Raw genomic sequence first — 20,341 nt, 5'->3', positions numbered from 1 at the left:
ATTACCAACTTGATCTTTCTTCCATTACATGAAAATTTATTATTTGGAGAGTGAATAAAAAGTGAAGCCTAAAAAAGAAATTAAGGCCAGTTGATTCCTTTTATGATGTAATTTTGAATAAGGGTTTTGTTATTAACACCCATGTACCGTTGAATACACTTCATATATAGAATACATCTCACATCTGCTTTCTCAATTAAAGTTTATTTTAATACACCCAATTTCATTCTCAAACTACTCTCACACTGCACACTTTCTATGTACCCCACATCATTACTTGTTCCGTACTAGTCTTTTAAAAGGAAGAAGAAGCATACGAAGGCACAACGTGGCGTATTAAGAGCTATAAGCTTCCCATCTGAGAATACGAAACGAAGCTTCTATCGTTGATTTTCATGGATGATTTCGAAAAAGCAATACTTATATTGTTTGATGAGTAAGGCGCGGTTGAATCTGAAATGAAACATGCAAAAGGATACTGTGATAAAATTAAGAAAGACCAAGTGATATATAGTGTTCTTAAGGCTAAGTATCTTTGTGGCACTAAGAAGAAGGGGAATGGGGTTTAGGGACCTTGAAAACTTTAACATCTCTATTCTTGCAAAACAATGCTGGAGAATGATGGAAAATCCAGATGCCTTTTGGGTTCGTGTTCTTAAGGCTAAGTACTTTCCAAGGTGTGATTTCCTAAAAGCTACAAGAGGAGGTCACCCTTCTTGGGCTTGGTCTAGCTTACTTGAAGGCAGAAGAATTATTCTCGAAGGAGCTACATGGCATGTAGGGAATGGTGAATCGATCAAAATCTGGCAAGATAATTGGCTTCCTACCTTGGAATGCACCAGCCCTCTACCTTTGCAGGTGATTCCTGGGCCAATTCCTACTTTGGTGGCCTTTTTGATTGATGTGAACACTGCGAGTTGGAGACTGGACTCAATCTCTAATATTTTGTCTTCACATGACATTGCTCTTATCAAATCTATCCCACTGTACAATACTCATGATCACGATTCTCTTTTCTGGCCTTGGAACAATGATGGTGTCTATAAGGTAAAAGCAGATATCATTGGGCACTATCACAAAAAAGAATTTCTATGACTACCACTACATCCTTTTCTCACTGGAGTGATAAAGAGGTCTGGAAGATTTTATAAGGGATAAGGGCAAATTCCTAAAGTTCTCAATTTTATTTGGCGTGCTTTAAACAATGCTCTTCCTAGAAGATTTAATCTTTTTCGCAGGTATCTACATGTGAATCCAATTTGCCCTTTTTGCAAGGATCAAGATGAATCGATCGAGCATTTGCTTCTTCTCTGCTCGTGGGTACAGTGTGTGTGGTTTGGCCTACCAATTAATTACAAGCCAAACTCTCATCAAATTACATCTTTGGATTGCTGGCTATTCTCAATGGCAAAACTAGTTAAAACCAACACTGCACAACGCACTCTCCTACTTTCTTATCTTGCTGTTGCTTGCTGGGAAATTTGGAAGGAACGATGCTTTGCTTTGTTCAATGATAAATCCCCCAAACCTGCTACTGTCTTGCATCGCATTCTCAATTTGGTATCGGGCTTCAGTAACATCTATTGTTGCCATCAGCCACATGCAAATCCTGTAGTACAGAGAACTCTATCTTGGCAAGCTCCTCAATGGCCTCTTATTAGAATTAATGTCGACGGTGCATGGAATCAAGCTACATGTGAAGCTTGTGAAAGGATTATTGCACGCGATCACAATGGTACTTTTTTAGGTGGTGCTTCTTTACACTCACATCGATCCTCGTCCGATGCCGCCGAAGCAGAGGCTGTTCTTGGGGGTCTGAAATTTTCCAAAGCCACATATTTCAACCATATCATCATTAAGAGCAATTCTTCCAAGGTCATCGATTGCTTGTGGAAACCAAACATTCGCAACCAATGGTTTCTATATCAAATTATTGATGAAATTCGTCGGGCAACGGCTTCTTATGCTTTTGTTCAATGGAATTGGGTTCCAAGAACGGCCAACCAAGCAGCTCATGTGGCTGCATCTTTAATCGATTTGAAGGTGAGCAATCTCTCATGGGCAACTTTGCCCCCTCCCTCATTGGTTATGGTGCTATCTCTGGATGGGCTTCCATGTCCTCCGCCATCTTTTGATTGAGGTTTGATAGTGGTATCACTATTAGCCTCTTCCTATTTTGTTTCACGTGAGTGGTGTTCAGTAGTGTTTGTCTGATTGTCTAGACCGTATTCTGCTACTGCCTAGTTTGTATCGACCGCACTCTCTTTTTTATTCTGGGTTTTACCTTTGGCTGTCATAGCCTTTATTTGTACTTGCTGCCCCTCTTCGGGTCTTTAATGAAGTTTTCATTTGACCAAAAAAAAAAAAGCGATATGTAGTGTTTGTGTTGAGCAGTTCTGCTTTGCGAATTTAGTTCAAGTGTAGTTTGGGTGTTTACTGACTTTGCATGAGGTGATTAGGTTCCAGTACGCATCGATGAGTCTAGGTGAGAGGTTTTTTTTATCAGGAAACCCGTGTGTTTTCATTGCTGTTATGGTGGGTTTGACGATAAAGGTATTAGGGTTTTAGAAGGTGGTTTTATAGTGGAACCTCAACTTTCTTCATGGTATTGGAATAAGTTGTCCCATGTGTGAAGCTAAGTAGCTCCACGTCACCCCGTTGTGTTATCCACATGTTAAGCTTGAAAATTCGCCATATGTGAGATGACGTGTTGAGAATGAGTCACACATTGATGGGAGAAAGGACTTTGCATGGGCTTATAAGAGATTGAGCTACTTCCCATATTGCCAATTGATTTTATGATGGAACCTCAACTTTCTCCATTGCATTTGTAAAGAACAAAGTTGCTTAGGTTTTGGTGACTTTGATTTATTATGAGATGAGTACCTTCTGATTTGGTTGTAGGTTTTTGTCATGTGAAGACTAGAAAACGTTGATTCAACAAACTTATAATTTTAATGGTTACGATTTTGTTCTACAAGGAAAGGGGAGTGACTTTGAGAACTTTTTTTTTTTTTTTTTGAACAAAACTTTATAAACTTGGAGAAGAAAATCTTAGAATTCACGTTTGAAAATAAATTGGGGTGTATTAAAAAAAAAGTCTTCATTCTTAATAACTTGGAGAAGTGATCATCATCTTGTTGAATCTTATCTATCAAATTTTGCAGCATTTCAACTGACTTCTCCCTCAGAATGGCCACAAAACTGCATATATTTACAGGATTGACCATGGTGTCGATGCCTGCCTTTTCGTTCCAAGCTTCTTCTTCAAGCTCCAACAGTCTCTCCATGGACAGAAAACCTCTCACGATTTCGTTCTTCAATGGCGGAGGTGTGTGCCTTATGCTTTACTGAAGTTTTCAGTTAATGCGTATCTTTTAGATTTTCAATTGGACTTCCATATCTGCCTCTTGGTTGTTAACTCTGTGTTTGCCCTGATTTTTCAACTTGCTTTGAATGTTTTGAGACTTGTTTATTGGTTGGTTGGGAATCCAAATAGTTGTATTGAGCTTAGTGGAGAGTGGGTTTTCTTTGCTTCTAAGGCTGGCTTTCATGGGGAATGGGAAAACAGTTGATGGGGAATAGAGTTTGTGTTTGCAAACGTTCCATCTTGTACTTGTAGTGGGGAAATAGGGGAGAATAGATAATTAGATTTTGAGAAAACAATTGGGTTTGGAATCTGCTTTGGGCCTGTTCGGAAGTTATTTTAGAATAGCTGAAAACGTTTTCCTAATAGCCAAAAGCGCTTCTGACAATTTGTGGTAGAGAAAAGCAGAGGTGCTTTTTGTTTTTTTTTTTTTTTTTTTCCGGAAGCACTTCACTTGATTATATGTTTCGACGTTCTTCTAATTGAAGCTCTTATGAAAAGAAGTGCTTTCTAGAGAGGCATTTCCAATTGGACCCTTTGTATATTTGGCTTCCAGTTCTTTATACAGTATGTTCTTTTCACTAAGTGTCAATTGCTACTTCATTTAGTCTCGTCCGGTACTCCTTGCATTGGGAAAGCATTAGCTTCAACTATTTAGAAATTTCTGACCCAAAAAGAGCTGGTTATAAACTCTCAATTGAGACTTATTCAAGAACAATATGACATAGATATTATTGCTCCATCTCAATCTCTATGGGCTGGCAGTAGTAATGTAGCAATAACGATGCATTGGTGGAAAGTGGGATGTTTAGCAGGTCATTACGAGAGGGCTAGGAGGGACACTAATAGGAAATTACGTCAGGACTCTTTCCATCTTGTTTTGCTGAAACCATTTCAACTTTGTTGTCATTGACCCTATTCTGCTGTTTAGGGTCCTTTAAACTACCCCCACATAACCCCTCGTTTTATTTTATTTTATTTTATCCAGGTCCTATTAACCCTTTCAATTACACGTACATGTGCCCCATATTAGCTATGAAGTGTTATTCACACATACCCATGAGAACACAGTTATAAATTATAACATACCATGAATGATCTGAGAAAAGAGGATTAATTGGTTCTTTGTTTTTTAACTTTTTCAAACATCTATTAGTAGTTCTTGATATAGAAGCTGAGTACAGTTAAATGCCAATAGAAATTAAAGATTGATAGCTTTCATTGGACAATTCAAAATTTTGAATCACTGATTTGATTTTGATTGTATATTTCTTCAGCTCTTGTTTGTAAATGTAAACAAAGAAGGATTGGATCCTCATGTTTGACAAATGTTTTGCAAACCAGCTACATTCTTCCAATTGTACCGTAGCTTCTGTCCCAGCAACAAAACTTGCGCATTTTGATGTGATAATTGCACGCATACCATCTGCCTAAGGGATAATAGTGGGGATATCATTTCTTCATGCTTTTGATTTTTTTTTTTTCTCATCTGAAAATTGATTTCTTACCATTTCCAGACCTACACCAAAATTGCAGTTAGCGTTGCTAAAGAGCTCTTCGGTTGACGATGATCTTGCAAACTTGAAGAAAGAATTATCTGGTAGTTCAAAGGTATGTTATATCGAGTAGCACGATTGTATATTCATGAGATTGTGCATCCAAGTTTCCACTGATATATTCCCGTGAACTAGATTCTTAACCTTATAGTTTCTTATTGGGTTGACCAAAGAAGCATTAAGAGGAATCGTATGGCCAAATTATCTGGGTTGATGGTTCTTCTTTCCTGAAATGTGTTGTTTGGTACCAAAATGGAGAATAAATAATCGGAAACGGCTTTGTCCATAACCTAATGCTCCTCCACTCATTGCTGTTAATTGTTCCCTTTGTTGAAAAATTGATAACGAACCAAAGCACTTCTGTTTGGGCCCAAAATAATATTGTTGGGCCGAGTGTAGGTTTATGCTCGGCCCAAAGCTGTTTCAAATATACTATGAGCTGCTTGGTGATCCCGAGCCATTTAGTAAGGATGGTCGAGTCCTATCCCAAGAAGGAGTAGTTTGGATAAGCAAAGGGGTCGAAGAAGTCCTAGTGCAATTTGGATTCTCGATCAACAATGAATATAGCCTCAAAAAGGGGGTGAGTTCAAAGTCTTAATAGGGGTAGGATTGGTCGAAGTAGAGTTGGAACAGAACAAGAAGTCCCAATCGAGATATGATTTTGACTCGATCTCAAGGAGGATTTGGTGCTATAAATACAAGACATCATGCAACAATTGAAGGACCTCCAATTCAACACACAATTGCCCTGCGCAAAACCTCTCAAACATCTTGAGATTTTTTATTTTCTCTTTTCCGCCGACACATCTTCAGTTTGGATAAATAGCACTATGAAGGCAATTGGCGAACATCTTCACTTTGGATAAACAACACTGTTGCCGTAGAATCAGCCGACCAAGGAGCACCTTCAGTTTGAATAAACAGCACTGCGTCGAGGCCGACTGGTTAACTATCCAAGTCTCGGTCGAGGAGGGTTTCCAAATCCTTATTGGCAGAGGTCATCTTATTAGCCTTCTCGGTGAAGTAAGGTGTTACGACATTCGGCGCATTGAACGCCGAGTGATTTTATGATTAGATACTCACAAGTGAGTTTCAGAGTTTGGCATTCTGACGGCCGAACCACATTCACCATCAAGACATACATCACCTTTGAATACTTGTGTCCGTACAATCTGGTGTCGATGCGACGTGCTTATACTCTCACGAATATAATCACTGTGACCGAGTCCGGCGCCGATGATTTGTTACTTTGCAGAACTAGCAGCCTTGTCTTTAGGCTTGAGAATCCAAAGGACGAGATTGGTTCCTTCCTCGGCCGTAGTCACAAGATAAAGAAGTCAGCAATGCGCTCAATGCAACATCAACAAATTTTACTCCTAGGCTGAGCTCGGCCGACGAGTTGGCATGCCCCGCATTCAACCGAAGGACGTAGTTAGCTTATTAGTTACTCGGCCTGCGTGCCACGTAGGCTTTGTAATTTTCAGGGTCAACAACTTCATAGACGAAAATGTTAAATTTCATCTAAAAATCGTCATTTAGGGTTTAAGTGTTTTGTTTTTCAAGCTCAAAATTATTTAGAGCCTTATTTGCTCAGGAATATAATTCCCACAAACACTTGTTTTTCATTTTGCACACTCTTGCTTATTTATTTTCTTTGACTATTCATTTATTCAATCCAAATGATATAAATTTGACAAAAAGTTATTATATTTGAATCCAAAATTCTAACATATTCTAGTCAACATTTTATTACCATTCAAAACCCTATTTGTAAGACCAAAATTTGAGAATAGTATGCTCATCTTCTAGGGGCCGCTAGCATCTCGGTGGCTTCCCTTAAAACTTGTTTCGAATCTTTCTAGCCGGTCCATTCAAAACCAAGAACACTAGATTGGGAAGTAGCCAATTCAAACTTTTGCCCAAAAAACATAAGTTAATTCAAATTAAAGAACATAAAGCTTGTAACCTTTTTCTTATTATTTATAGATAAGGGAGAGGTCCGAGAGGAGATTTGATTGAGGAAACTAAACACAAAACTATGGCTCAAGCGATAAATACTCTTAATTATTTAAGTCATAAGGTATTTTTGAGCAATAAGATATTATCATTTATTTTTATATATTATTACAAATGATATTACTATTTTAAGTCATATTATAAGGAGAAAGAGGAAGTGTTGAATTCGATACACAATGATTTAAAAGAAGAAAAACTTCACCACTTGCAAAAGTTTTGGACTAAGATACATTTAGACTAATGAGAGTATGAATAAATTGATTACGAACTTGCTATTTACGAGAATCGAATTTAAAACTTTTTATTTACAAATAAAGATGAATATTATTACACCGTAATGCTAAATAACCTTTAAATAAAATTTGCATGTAGAATAGTAATAAGTATTAGGAACTGTTATTAGCATTTTAAAAATCTCATTCTACACTTCTCGTAAGTATATTTTTCTTTCTAATTATAGAAAGTTTAGAATGCTAAATGAGATTTTTGGAGTATTAATAATAATTCTCTAAGTTAACGCGGAGTGCATGCGAAGTGAACAAGAGCATATAAGTAAATTCACTCCAATAGTTCAAAAGTTCACATGTGTTGACAAATTCAAACGTTAGAACCCATGTGAACGTGGCATTCCACGTCAACCACCAAAGCTAATTAGACTACCCTATTAGTATTCGTTTTCGCATGCATGGATGGACCCTTTCAGAGGAGCTCCTTGGTCAACACGTAAACCCCACACGCCCACCAGAAACCCACTGCTTCAACAACCAACTTTTAATGCACAAACTCTCCCCCCCCCCGCATATTTATAAGCGAAACACTTTGAAGCTTTCTCATGCACTTCCATCAAGCACCCAAAAGGCAAAAGCTCCTATCAGAAACAAAAGCACAGCTGGTAGATCAACACCCCCAACTCCTCGTTTCTTTCAAAACATCAGAAACCCATACATACATATAAACTTTTGAAAAATGACTTTCCAGAAAATGAGCAGCCTCCTATTGATCATCTTCGTGTTGTCGGTGGCCATTTTGGTCAGCCAAGGTCCGGTTGAAGCGAGCAGAGTGTTGTCGGAGGACTTTGCCGGTGCTAACCACTTGGAGACTTACTCGTCGCCTTCTGTGTATGAAAAGGCCAAGTTCACCATGGAATTTTGGCTTGAACGGTTAGCTTCGGGACCTAGCCCCAAGGGGCCTGGTCACTAAATTTCTCTCAAGCAGCGAAGGCGGCCTTCATAATTGATGAGTTGCAACTTGCAAACCCAGAAAAGCAGACAACAAGTTTATTAATTTCTTTGTTCTTTTTCATTGATTATTTCTTTTTAGGTGGTTGAGACACATATATATGTAGCGATATTTTTGCTATATAGAGCAGAAAATAATTCAATGGAGCAAGTGTAAACGGAAAATAACATTCTTTTGTTGAATCATTTATATTAATGAATATATCGATGCTCGTTTACTCCGCAAATGCAATGATTCTTGAATTACGTACTAGTGGCTTATGTGCATGCAACACCTCCCGCTCATACTGAAACCTTAAAACTGTAAGAAAAGGCTCACAAAATTAAAATTTAATTAATGTTTTTAAAAATTGTTTTCTCTTTCAAGATTTTGTTTTTCATTCACTCTTCTATCTTCTTCGCGTCTAGTCTCATCGCCCTTCTCCATTCCTCCTTTTTCACATATATTGACGAGAGGCTGGAAGAGTTGTTCGATAAGGGTCCATGATACCTTTTCTAGAAAGAGAAGGATAAGATGAGTTCAACTCATGGCTTTGCCGTCATATAAGATGGGTTTTAGCGTTTAACAACATTTGAAGGCTTAAAACTGCTTTTAAATTTTAAGGATGTTTTCAGAATTTTTTTAATTTCCAGTTTTGTTTCCTTTTGCATCTAGGGTTTTTCTTAAGATATATAAACAACTCTAGGGTTCTATTCAAGACATCTTATCATATTATAAATCAAAATTCGATACTTTTTCTCTGGTGTTCCTTTCTATAACTTTCAATGTGTCATATACCCTCTTCATATTCTCAATATCAAAGGTGAAAACCAAATAATAATCAAACGAATAGTAAATTGAGACTTTGTGCAACAACGTTGCCTATGACATTTGAACTCACAACTATATCTCCCGATCAAATTCTATTGGAACTAATGATCATTGTCATTTAGCAATTAGCCTAATTCTCCGGCTACCCAACAAAACCAAGCTCCTTGTATGTCAGCCATGACTCCAAATTAAAACTACTTGGTCAACACGCAAGTCCTAAAAAGATACTAAAAACTCCAACTGCGAAAAGGACAGATGGAGACGATTAGGTCTGTCTTGCGCTTTACTGGCGTTTTGGAAGTACTCATGTAAAGTATTGGTAAGTTTAGTTGGATTTGTTTAATTAATTTCGGTTTTTATCGATTACTTAATACTAAATTGCCTCATTTCTTAACGATTGTGCTCTGAATTCACAAATTATTACTCACAGACCTTTGCAACTTTTGTTACTAAATCCTCGCGACTATAACTACTATCGCTACAACTGGCAACAGCGTGTTCTGTGGGTCAAAGTAGGTTAGCAGTGCATTGTAAATCTTATAAGCAAGCTAGCTCAGTTAATATGTTAGTACTGTGAGGATGTGAAGGTAAAAACGGTTAAAGGAGAAATCTTGATATGTTAGTACGTACTCCCCATATTGTCAATTGGTTTTGATGAAACCTCAACTTTCTTCATGCTATCAAAGCAGGTAGGTTCACGTGTGAAGCCAAACGGCTACACGTGCTCTACGTCACCTAATTCATGTTGTGGGCGTGTGAGGATGTGAAGGTAAAAAAAAGAGATCGGGCTACTTTCCATTGTCAATTGATTTTATAGTAGAATCCTAATTTTCTTTATATATCATAAATTTTCCTCAACTAATATTTTGAGTCTTGAAAATGAGAATATTTTGTGCGCGCAATTGAAATTTCATCTCAACTAATACTTTTCTACGTTTTTGATTGGTGTAGCAGAGGGGGCATTGGGGAGGAACAAATTGTGTAGTCGCACAAGGTCTCAGATTTGAAGGGCCCTCAAAATTTTTGCCAACTAATATTATGTAATAATGTTCTATATTTAAAAAATTGTTTTTGTTAGCCCTAGTAATTTTTTTTCTTTTTAAATATAAAAATTTGGAGTACAATGAGATATTTTCAGTGTTAATAATAACACCCTAAAAATTATATTCTTTTCAATTTTATTATATAATAAGGTTTTATATTTAAGTGAAACTTTAAAGTTAGAGCATTGAAGGTTTTTTTTTTTTCTTTTCATGTTTGGTTATTTAAGATTTAACTTCTTTTGCTTATATAATGAAGGTTATGTTTGTAGCTCTTTTTACTTATAATTAATGACATTTATAAACTTGCAATCAATGAGTGCTAAAGTTCGTTTTGATTTAAATGATTGTTTTTAGCATCACTACTGTTCTATTTTTTTTAATTATCTTAAGGAGGGGCTCTTATATAAATTTCCCACAAGGCCCTCGAAATCTCAAAAATAGCTTTTGGGTGTAGTTTTCAAATTCTACTCCTATGGATGAGAATCAAAACATGAATGTTAGACCTTATTGTGGTAGCTAGACTAGTAGTTTGGCTTTGTTGTGAGTGATTATCACTGGTAAAACCAAAGTTTGTATCACATCATTACCTCTATAAAACAAATTATCACATCAGCAAAAAAATAAAAAATGAATGGCCATTTTTTTAATCTTTTCCGGTTTGATTATTAAAGTGTTAATTCAGCTTGGCAATTTTATGTCTGTTATGAAATTATAACAAGTAAATAGCGGTTTTCACAGGGTTTGTAACGCAAGTAACTTGTTATATGTATGCATTTGAGATTCTTGTTCAATATTTTCATTTCTCACTGTATCGTTTGTAGAAAAGACAAAATAAATCGAGCTTCCTAAAACAAAGTTTTCTAAATTAGCATAAGAACACACGTTGATTACTCAAGCAGAAGCCGTTTTGATCCAGTGTTACATATTTGACTGGAATTAAACCATCCACTTTAAATGTCCAGCGGTCATAAGTTTAGCCATAGTATTTGACTTAATCATTCTCGTTATGAATTGAACAAGTTAGACACTAGTTGTTGAAAAAATCCTCACGTAGATATTCAAATTTTAATATTGTTATTCTTCTTTTGTAAATATTAATACGTCTAATATATATTTCTGTTTAGGTATACAAAATTAATAATTACTCTTCAAATATTATAAGCGTTGACAAATTCAAACAAAGGAAAAATCCGTGTACCGCAATTTATACAAGACCAATCAATATACTCCTCTTTTTTTCAGCTCATGTATTGACTTGTAAAAGTTGTTTTCCACTCTCCACCTCGGTCAAAAAGTCATGAAGCTCAAAACGCCCACTAACTCTACCAGTAATCCACCTCGGTCAAAAAGTCATTAAGCTCAAAACGCCCACTAACTCTACCTGTAAACTCTCTCTCTCTCTCTCTCTCTCTCTCTCTCTCTCTCTCTCTCTAAGTACGTACGTAATTGGTACGTACCCTTTTCTCCTTTGTATCAATGGCATCCTCAACTATATCTAGGCCTCCCATTCAAGAACTCAGAAACTAAGATATAGCTTCATCCTTCCATCCTCATTTTTTTTTCACAAACAAACGAAAAAAAAATTAAGGGCAAGATGATGAATTTCCGGAAGAGCAGAGCCATTATTTTCGTTATCTTGATGATCATCTCTGTGGCCTTCTTGAGCCATTCCGGAGTTGAGACAACAAGAATTTTACCAGCTGAGGACTTTGCCCACGCTAATCACCTTCGAACAGACTACTCCTCCGTCTACCGAAACGCGAAGAGCACCATGGCTTGTTGGATCCAAAAATTGGCTTCTGGTCCTAGTCCTAGAGGCCGTGGTCACTAGCTAGCTAGCATGCGTACGTGCTTATCCAACATATTGTCAGCTTACAGTTTGATAATAATTAGTTGATGCATGGTCTAATTGCAAGAGCAAGCTAATGCCAAGTACTTTTTTTTTTCCCTTCTTTACTTTGTTATGAAATCCATTGAAACAAAAGCAAATTATAGTGTGAGCCCTTCAAAAGTCCGGTTATTGGAAGAGTTTGCTTACGAGTTTTAGTTTAGTTGAATACCTCGTTATGGAGAAGAATACACCAATTTAGATTATTCATAGCTTTTATTCTCTTCTTTTCTATTTATCGAAAGTCTGGTATATACGACTTCTTACTAGTTATATTTGCAAGGGAATTTTGTTCTTTGTAAATTAAACTTGAACCTAACATGGTACATTCAATTTGAACTACGTCCATGAGGTAGCCATATAGTTTTTCACTACAGAGAAGAAGATTAAAAAAAAATATAAGAACAAAGTGTTTCTCCACTCACTACTCTTAGAGCAGCTCCAGCGTTAATCATTGCCCCTGTTGATGGGCAACCCAATCCATTGGATTGAAGGCGAGCCTGAGAAATAAGTCAGGTGAAAATCCACGGGCCTAGCACCTGAGTGATTTGATGCAAAGCTGACATTAGCTTCAATTTAAATTATTAAAAAATAATTAAAAATACTTAAGCATTTAAAAAAAAAAGGGTGTGATATCCAAACACCCCATTTTACTTCTCACACACTCTTTTAATTTTCGGCATTCGGATCAGATGAATTGAAGAAGATCAATGGATTTGGTTAAAAATCATAGCCGAAATTAAAAATAAAATTATTTTAACACCAGTAGCCTGGGCTATTCAATTTAGGAGTAGAAATGCATTTGGGCAGTTAATGTTTACTAAAGACGGTTACTGTTCATTTAAGGAAATTGAGTTGCCTATTGCCCAGGGGCCTTACTACACTGGAACTGCTCTTAGGATTAAATTGGAACTACTATGCTTTTTTTTTTCTTTTTTTTTTAAATTTTATTTCTGATGTGCATTAAAAATAATCAACTGTAAAATAAAGCAGTTGAGCGTTTGATAAACTATATTTTTAAAAGTGTTTTGAGGAAAACCAGTGTAAAAGCGGTTGGTAAATTTTAATCTAAAAGTAATATAATTAAAAATTGTATAAAATGACAATAGTTGACATAATAATAGGGTGGTGACAACGACGACGGTGGCGAAGGTAGTGGCGGTGATGGGTATGACAATTGGTGGAGTATGGTGTTGGTGCCAATAACAGGGTGTGGTGGTTAGGTTGTAGAGGTAATAATGGTGCTAGAGTCAATGCTAGAGGCGCTGGTGGTTAGGGTGGTAGTTGTGGTGGTGTTAAATTATGGCGGCCGTGATGGCACCGATGGTGGTGGTGGTGACGGTTGTGGTGCAAGTGGTGGCGTTTGTCGTGGTGTTAGTAGTGGTGGTGGTGACAATTGTGGTGCAACGGGGATGACAACGATGATAGTGGTAATGGCAATAATGATCCAAGGTTAATGGATGTAGTGGTAGGTGGTGGCGGTTAATTTTTTCTTTAACGAAGAGTTTGGGTAAATAAAAATAAGGCAAGTTATTTGGCTTATCCATTTTTATTTACGCAAAAGTCGCACGACTTCGGCCTACCAACTTTGAAGCCCAAACCAGGGCTTGGATGACCATCTCATTTTACTCCAACCTGTCTAAAGCCTCGGACACAAAAATCCCTCCAAAACACATTTTCCACATAGATGGCCAGACTCGAGAATATCTCGCCTCCTCAAAGGCCTATGCATGCATCATCTGACACGCTGATGTCACCACCGCGAACATGCAAATCGCCATAAGACATAGCTGAAAGGCCACTTACCAAGAATTACATTCACTGTCAGCACCAAATGATCGATTGACCCCTGTTCCAGCTCAGCGATATATCGAGGTTGCTCCTTCTTCATTGCCTATAAATAAAGCTAGAGGTCTTCAAGCTGAGGACCTTCATCAAGTTCAATCTTTACGATTAAACAAACCGTGAGTGATTCTTAAATCAACCTAACTGTTTTTTAGCACAAGCCTAATTTCTCTTTAGCAAACTCTCTTAGCTCTTTCAACTACAATCTTAAAGTCTCTCTCCGAATCAAACACTGTCTACAATCCTTGAGATCTAAAATTGTTACAGCTCAGCCACCCTATGGTATGATTCAGTTGATGAGCTATTCTAACTACCCTTATTCCCTCTCACAGGCGTATGTTTTGTACTAGTTTCAATCTGACACTAGCGATCTTGGTAGACTCCTCTAGCATTATCTTTCCTTTCATGACCTGAATCTTGTTATAGTTGTACTGCTTTCTTTATATTTTCAATTGATTTATATTTCAAGTTATGTAGCTCGGCCATTGGCCTAGATTTTACTTTTGTGAACGTTCATAATCTTGACTCCATCATAAAATGCTTACATTTTGTTTCTTGCTTTAGTTTCATTTCTCTTTTATTTACTTTTTAGGCAAGCATACACAAAGTTACACTGAGTTTTAAGTCATTGTTTGCTCGAGGCACATTAAAGAACTTAACCAAACTAGCATCTCACTAGTGCACAATCATTTGGTAAGATGCCAGAATTACGAGCAACTTTCACACACGCTCGATCAAACATTGTTTGTTGGCAGCCTCCAACAGTGGGATGCTTATTCACTCTTTCTCTCGAGTCATCCCTTGGACGCCACTCGGGGCAAATATGTGTTGAACCTAGTCTAGACTCCATTCGAGTTTTGACACCAACATAATGTGTGTAGATGGATCAGGGTATTGCATGATAAAAATAACTTTTGAAAATTAATGAGGGTATTGCAGGATAAAAATATGCACTAAAGGCTCAATTCTGCTTTTTATATGAATAACTTTTGAAAGCAACTTACATGCGACTTTTAAAAGCTGTTGTTTGGAAGTTATTGCTTTAAAAATAAGTAGAATATTTTATTTTTGCCAAAGGCTTTTTGTTGCTTAATTTTAAAGTTAAGCAGTTTTTTTATGAAAAAACCAATACCAAACTAGGCTTAATTAGTGTTTGACTGCATTTCTTAATTAGCTTTCTAAAAGTCTTCACCTATAGGACTTATATCTCAAATATTAGAAAGCCATAAGTGAGTTTTGGTGTCTCAAGGTTTCACCAAAAAAAAATTGGACATAAAAGTCCCTAAAACAAAAAAAATTCAAACCTTACTGAAAATAATAGAACAAAATTCGCAGGGATAATTTTGTCATAAAAAAATAGATACAAAAAAACTATAAAAAAAAAAAAAATTGGAAAAGAGATCGAATAATTTCAAAACAAATAAAGAAAATAAATAATAAAAGCGTTCACATTCTCATCCCACGTTCTGCCCATGTAGATTTTACAAAATTGATCAACGTCAACCGCAAAAGTGGTTTGGTGAATCAATGGGCATTTATAAGAACCCTCACGTCCATACACCCACCCCTCTCTCTGTGTGAATCGCGCTTATAATTTTTGTGTTTGTAGGGTTTTGTTGCGAAGCCGCAGGAAATGGTTAATTTGATGGTGTGGCATTGCACGATTCATGGCGTAAGCGCTCTGACTTATAGGGCACTATTAATTTAACTGTTTTTATGTATTCTTTTTTAATTTTTTTTCTGGTAAATTTTCACTCAAAACTAAATTAAGGTTAAAGTACTATGATGACATCCAGGGGAACTATAACTCGTGTCTGTAATTCCATTATCCATTGGAGCGGGCGATAATCGCAAAACGTCTCCGATGAGGTCCCGGCTACTGACTGTGGAACCCAAGACTTGGTGGTTTCCGGTGAAATTGAAGGTGTCTGATTTGTAGAGATGAAGGTTTGGAGGGTGGACATTAGTGTCGATTTATGTTTTTATTCCCATTTTTCTTCTAATTCATGTTTTTAACATCAAATTTTTGTTCTTTTAGCATCTCGAAATTGGTGGTTAATATATGGATAGGTTGTTTTCTTGCAGTTCTGACTTCATATACTATGAGGATGAAAACAATTTCGATGAAGAGGGCATTCAGCATTTAATTTAAGAGCTTCCCTCAACATAACATTATTCGGTAAATTCTAATAAGATATATACATACATACATATATATATATATATATATATATTTTTTTTTTTTTCCACTTTCATCTGGGCTTGCAGGAAGAGTAAAGGACTCAGAAATCTAGAAACTCACCATGCAAACACCACTACAAGTCTACAACTGCACGTTGCGGCTTGAAAAGAAACTCCACTCTTCCGTTTTAACCTCTGGCCAACGTAAAACTCCTCCTTGTATGACTTATTATGTAACGTTGCCATTACTGTATCCAATCATCATACAATAAGTTGTTTAGTAAAGATTATGTTCTCTATTTTTAAACACATGAAAACCACTTAAGGAGTGTGTAGCGCCCGTAATAAAAAATAAAATAAAATAAAAGCCTTTCGCATGTGCGGCAGTGTGTGCAGGAAGGCTAGTTATACATAAATTTGGAACATTGCATGAAAGTCCAGTGAAAGAATGAGCAATTAAAACTATATTGTGTCAAAGAGGTACTGTTTCCATAAAAGCTTAAAAGTTTACATTATTTATTGGCGACATATATTATAGTACTCCCCTGCCTCATTGAGGTGGAACATCGGCCATGTCACCAAGGTGGATACTCGATACTATTCATTGGTTGCCCCAGTGATATATACCCTCCCGTCTAATGGTTTAACCAGGCATGCATGCAAGGCACATGAGCTTTCATGTATGGCGTGCACGTACGCAACACATGAATTATCTGTTTTCCGAAATTATTGGGAAGATTGTTATTCACTTTCTTTTACTTAATTGGTTGGAATTATGTATAGATAGCTAGGGATTTCATTAACTCATCAAGTCATCTTTGCTTAATTTGTAATATTAGTTATATATATAGAATCAGTGTATTATATTTTCTCAGTATCTATGCATGATCGATCAATCGATCTTTTACCTTCAGTACTCTCGTCCCTACGGGATTATCGATCATCTACATTTCCTGTCATTAGCGATGATGATGACGAGTTGCCTAACATCTCCCAAGTGCGCCATGGCCTCATCCAGTGCTAGTACAACTATCGGCCCAGCAGTTTCCAAGTGAGAAACTTCAGAGACTACGTAGTAATAATAATATTCTTATAATTTGCTTTACTTGGTTTACTAACTGTTGTCATTATTTTGTGCTGTTAATATCAATTATGTATCAAGTGTGTGAGTGTGTGTCAAGAAAAATTTATACATTCGAGCTGGGCTAGTTAGCTTTAATTATTGTACATGCATGCTTGCAGAGAAAGAGAGCTCAGGATTGATGAGATTAACAATAGTAATAGGAATTATGTACACAATTACAAGAAGGCTTTCATGCCTCAGCGGGAGTTGCGTTATCAAGAAATTACACATTCTATGCCAAGTCAAAAGATTGAGATATTCAAATACCTAGAGGACTGGGCTGAGCACAACATTTTGATTCACTTGAAACCAGTTCACAAGTGTTGGCAACCTCAAGATTTTCTTCCTGACTCTCGAACTACTGGCGATACGGATGGATTTCTTGAGCAAGTCAAGGAACTGAGGGAGAGGGCAAAGGAGATTCCAGATGATTACTATGTTGTTTTGGTTGGAAACATGATCACTGAAGATGCCCTTCCGACTTACCAAACGATGCTTAATACATTGGATGGAGTTCAAGATGAAACGGGTTCAAGCCCTATTTCTTGGGCAGTTTGGAACAGGGCATGGACTGCTGAAGAGAACAGGCATGGGGACCTTCTCAATAAGTATCTCTATCTCACTGGACGAGTCGACATGTCCCAAATTGAGAGGACCATTCAGTATCTGATTACTTATGGAATGGTATTTACTTAGGACCCCTAGCTAATTTATTAACTTAATCACTTAACGTCTTTTAATGTGTTTAATTAGTTTTCTTTGTATATGCATATAAACGTATGTGCTTAGGATCCCGGAGGTGAGAACAACCCTTACTTGGCCTTCATATACACTTCATTCCAGGAAAGGGCTACCGCTATCTCTCATGGGAACACTGCCAAACTTGCCAAGGAGCATGGGGACTTGAAGTTGGCGCAAATATGCGGTACAATAGCATCCGATGAGAAGTGCCATGAGGCGGCCTACACAAAGATAGTGGCAAAGCTGTTTGAGTTGGATCCTGATTTTACAGTCATTTCTTTAGCTCACATGATGAAGAAGCAAATCACTATGCCCGCTCACTTGATGTATGATGGTCGTGATCACCACCTTTTCCACCACTTTTCCAGTGTTGCGCAGCGCCTTGGAGTATATACCACCAATGACTATGCCGATATACTAGAGTTGTTGCTCTCCGCGTGGAAGGTTGAAACCCTAACCGGACTTTCACCTGAGGGCCGAAAGGCTCAGGATTATGTTTGTGGGTTGGCCCCAAGAATAAGAAAACTGGAGGAAAGAGTTCAATTAAGGGACAAGCGACCACTCACCTCCGTACCTATCAGTTGGATCTTTGGTAGACAAGTGAGGGTCATCTGACAAGCTATATATATGTGTGGTTTCTTAATTTTTAGTACAACAGATATCTTGGGGAATATGATCTATCTGTGATAACATATGGACAAGATTCTATAAATAATTTGATTCCTAAACTGAGGGTTAGTGCGTCAAGACTTTTGTCACTCTCCTATAGTCATGTTCTTGATCCAGAAGTAATTCTTATATTTCAAAATAGTGAAAGGTATCCGTTGGGGCTGAAACCTGGTTAATTAAGACTCATATCATATAAATTCTTCCCAAGTTGTTGAAAGCGAGTAGTCATTTAGTGTTCGGGAAGATCCATCGTTCTTTCTTAACGAATGAATATATTGTCGATATGTCATTGATAAAGTGTGAATATCATAACTGACAACAAAACATATCAACATTTAATTGATGATCGCATCGAAAAGATCTCCTACACAGAATTATTGTAGAGACTAAGGGGCAATAATATGTCTTGTGAAATATTTAATTAGGAATCAAGTTAAACATCTCTATGTCTTCCTAAACTGGTGTTTTATAAATTTAGAAATATGATTACGAGGAAAAATATTACTACCATATAAATTATGAAGAAGCGATCCACCGCTATTATCTAATATGTGACTCGAAGTCAGACCATCCGCATATTCCCCAGCCCGTCATCACATTGCCCTTCATACTCTTATTTAATTAATTAATCGCGTGAACATCATTTTTGGACACTAGTACTTTAGTTAATTAAGATGAACCCTCACTTTCCATTTTCTTTGTCCCGAGCTTGTTCCCCAAGAAAACCAGTTATCTTACTTTTCAGCTGAAATTGACTTCTGAAAGTGGTTTTCCTTGATCAGCAAGTAAGCCCCAAAATCTTCCTTCCTGTTTGTGACTGTTGTAGTCCTCACTTTGCCAATATATATTGCAAGGGACTAGCATCAGTTAGCACATATATTGTTGCACAAATAACCACAGGAACATGGCGAAGCATCATCCTGACCTAATTATGTGCCGGAAGCAACCGGGGATAGCCATCGGAAGGTTGTGTGAGAAGTGTGATGGCAAGTGTGTGATCTGTGATTCTTTGGTTCGGCCATGCACACTTGTTCGGGTGTGCGATGAGTGCAACTACGGATCGTTCCAGGGACGGTGTGTTGTGTGTGGAGGGCTTGGAATTTCTGATGCTTATTACTGCAAAGAGTGTACTCAGCTGGAGAAAGATCGAGATGGCTGTCCCAAAATTGTCAATCTAGGAAGTGCCAAAACAGATCTATTCTATGAACGCAAAAAGTATGGTTTCAAGAGAAGATGATGGATTCACCATTAAATTGAATTGAAATTTCACTTATCTTGCTTGAATTATCTTCTTGTTTTGAATATTAAGGTTAGACGCATTCTGCTTCATTGTGGTATCTCTCTTGTATTTGACTCGTACGAGGTTACAATTTAAAATAATGTTACGCTTACCACATGTATATTTGTATCTAATTCGTGACATATTCAATTAGGAAAAATGCTATAGAGATTACATTTTTGAACCACGTTGGTGTTTCATCTTATGTCATTTAATGAGTTTAGCTCATTGGATGTTGGTTATATGTATCACATGCCACATCACTTGGTTACCAATATGGTCACCCTAACATTCAATTAACATCAAATGGCATAGAATCAACATTGAATGAAGCAAAATAATTATCACAAATGCATGATCCTTTATCTTTTACCAACTCATTAGTTTGGACCTCGTTAATTAATTTCATCCCTTATCAATTATCCCTTGTACATTGTGAGAACTTTGTATTGGCACTTAGAGTTAGAAATGTGTCATTTGAAAGTTTCTTATTTAGTATCTTTCTGGTCCATTTTGTAGTGTTTTAGTAGTAGCGTTCTAATGTTTGAATTGTTAATTGGAACTGTTGCCTTTTATCAATTGGG

The 20,341-nt window shown here is 37.0% G+C and overlaps 2 protein-coding genes across 2 annotated transcripts; both read left to right on the top strand.

The window, feature by feature from the left end:
• The first annotated feature begins 13,157 nt into the window (after nt 1-13,157).
• On the top strand, nt 13,158-18,532 carry LOC137723253 (acyl-[acyl-carrier-protein] desaturase, chloroplastic-like). The gene is made up of 4 exons (XM_068462407.1): nt 13,158-13,349; nt 16,860-16,996; nt 17,188-17,752; nt 17,858-18,532. The coding sequence occupies exons 1-4, from the start codon at nt 13,158-13,160 to the stop codon at nt 18,422-18,424; spliced, it is 1,461 nt and encodes a 486-aa protein (XP_068318508.1). The 3' UTR covers nt 18,425-18,532.
• An 849-nt stretch (nt 18,533-19,381) lies between these two features.
• Nucleotides 19,382-19,863, top strand: LOC137721885 (PHD finger-like domain-containing protein 5A). The gene has a single exon (XM_068460912.1). It carries the CDS (start codon nt 19,383-19,385, stop codon nt 19,713-19,715), a length of 333 nt encoding a protein of 110 aa, XP_068317013.1. The 5' UTR covers nt 19,382; the 3' UTR covers nt 19,716-19,863.
• The last annotated feature ends 478 nt before the right edge of the window (nt 19,864-20,341 follow it).

The sequence above is a fragment of the Pyrus communis genome, chromosome 17 (genome assembly GCF_963583255.1).
Source record: "Pyrus communis chromosome 17, drPyrComm1.1, whole genome shotgun sequence".
NCBI classification, from domain to species: domain Eukaryota; kingdom Viridiplantae; phylum Streptophyta; class Magnoliopsida; order Rosales; family Rosaceae; genus Pyrus; species Pyrus communis.
The sequence above is the reverse complement of the archived record's forward strand: the minus strand, read 5'-3'. Positions and strand labels throughout refer to the sequence as shown.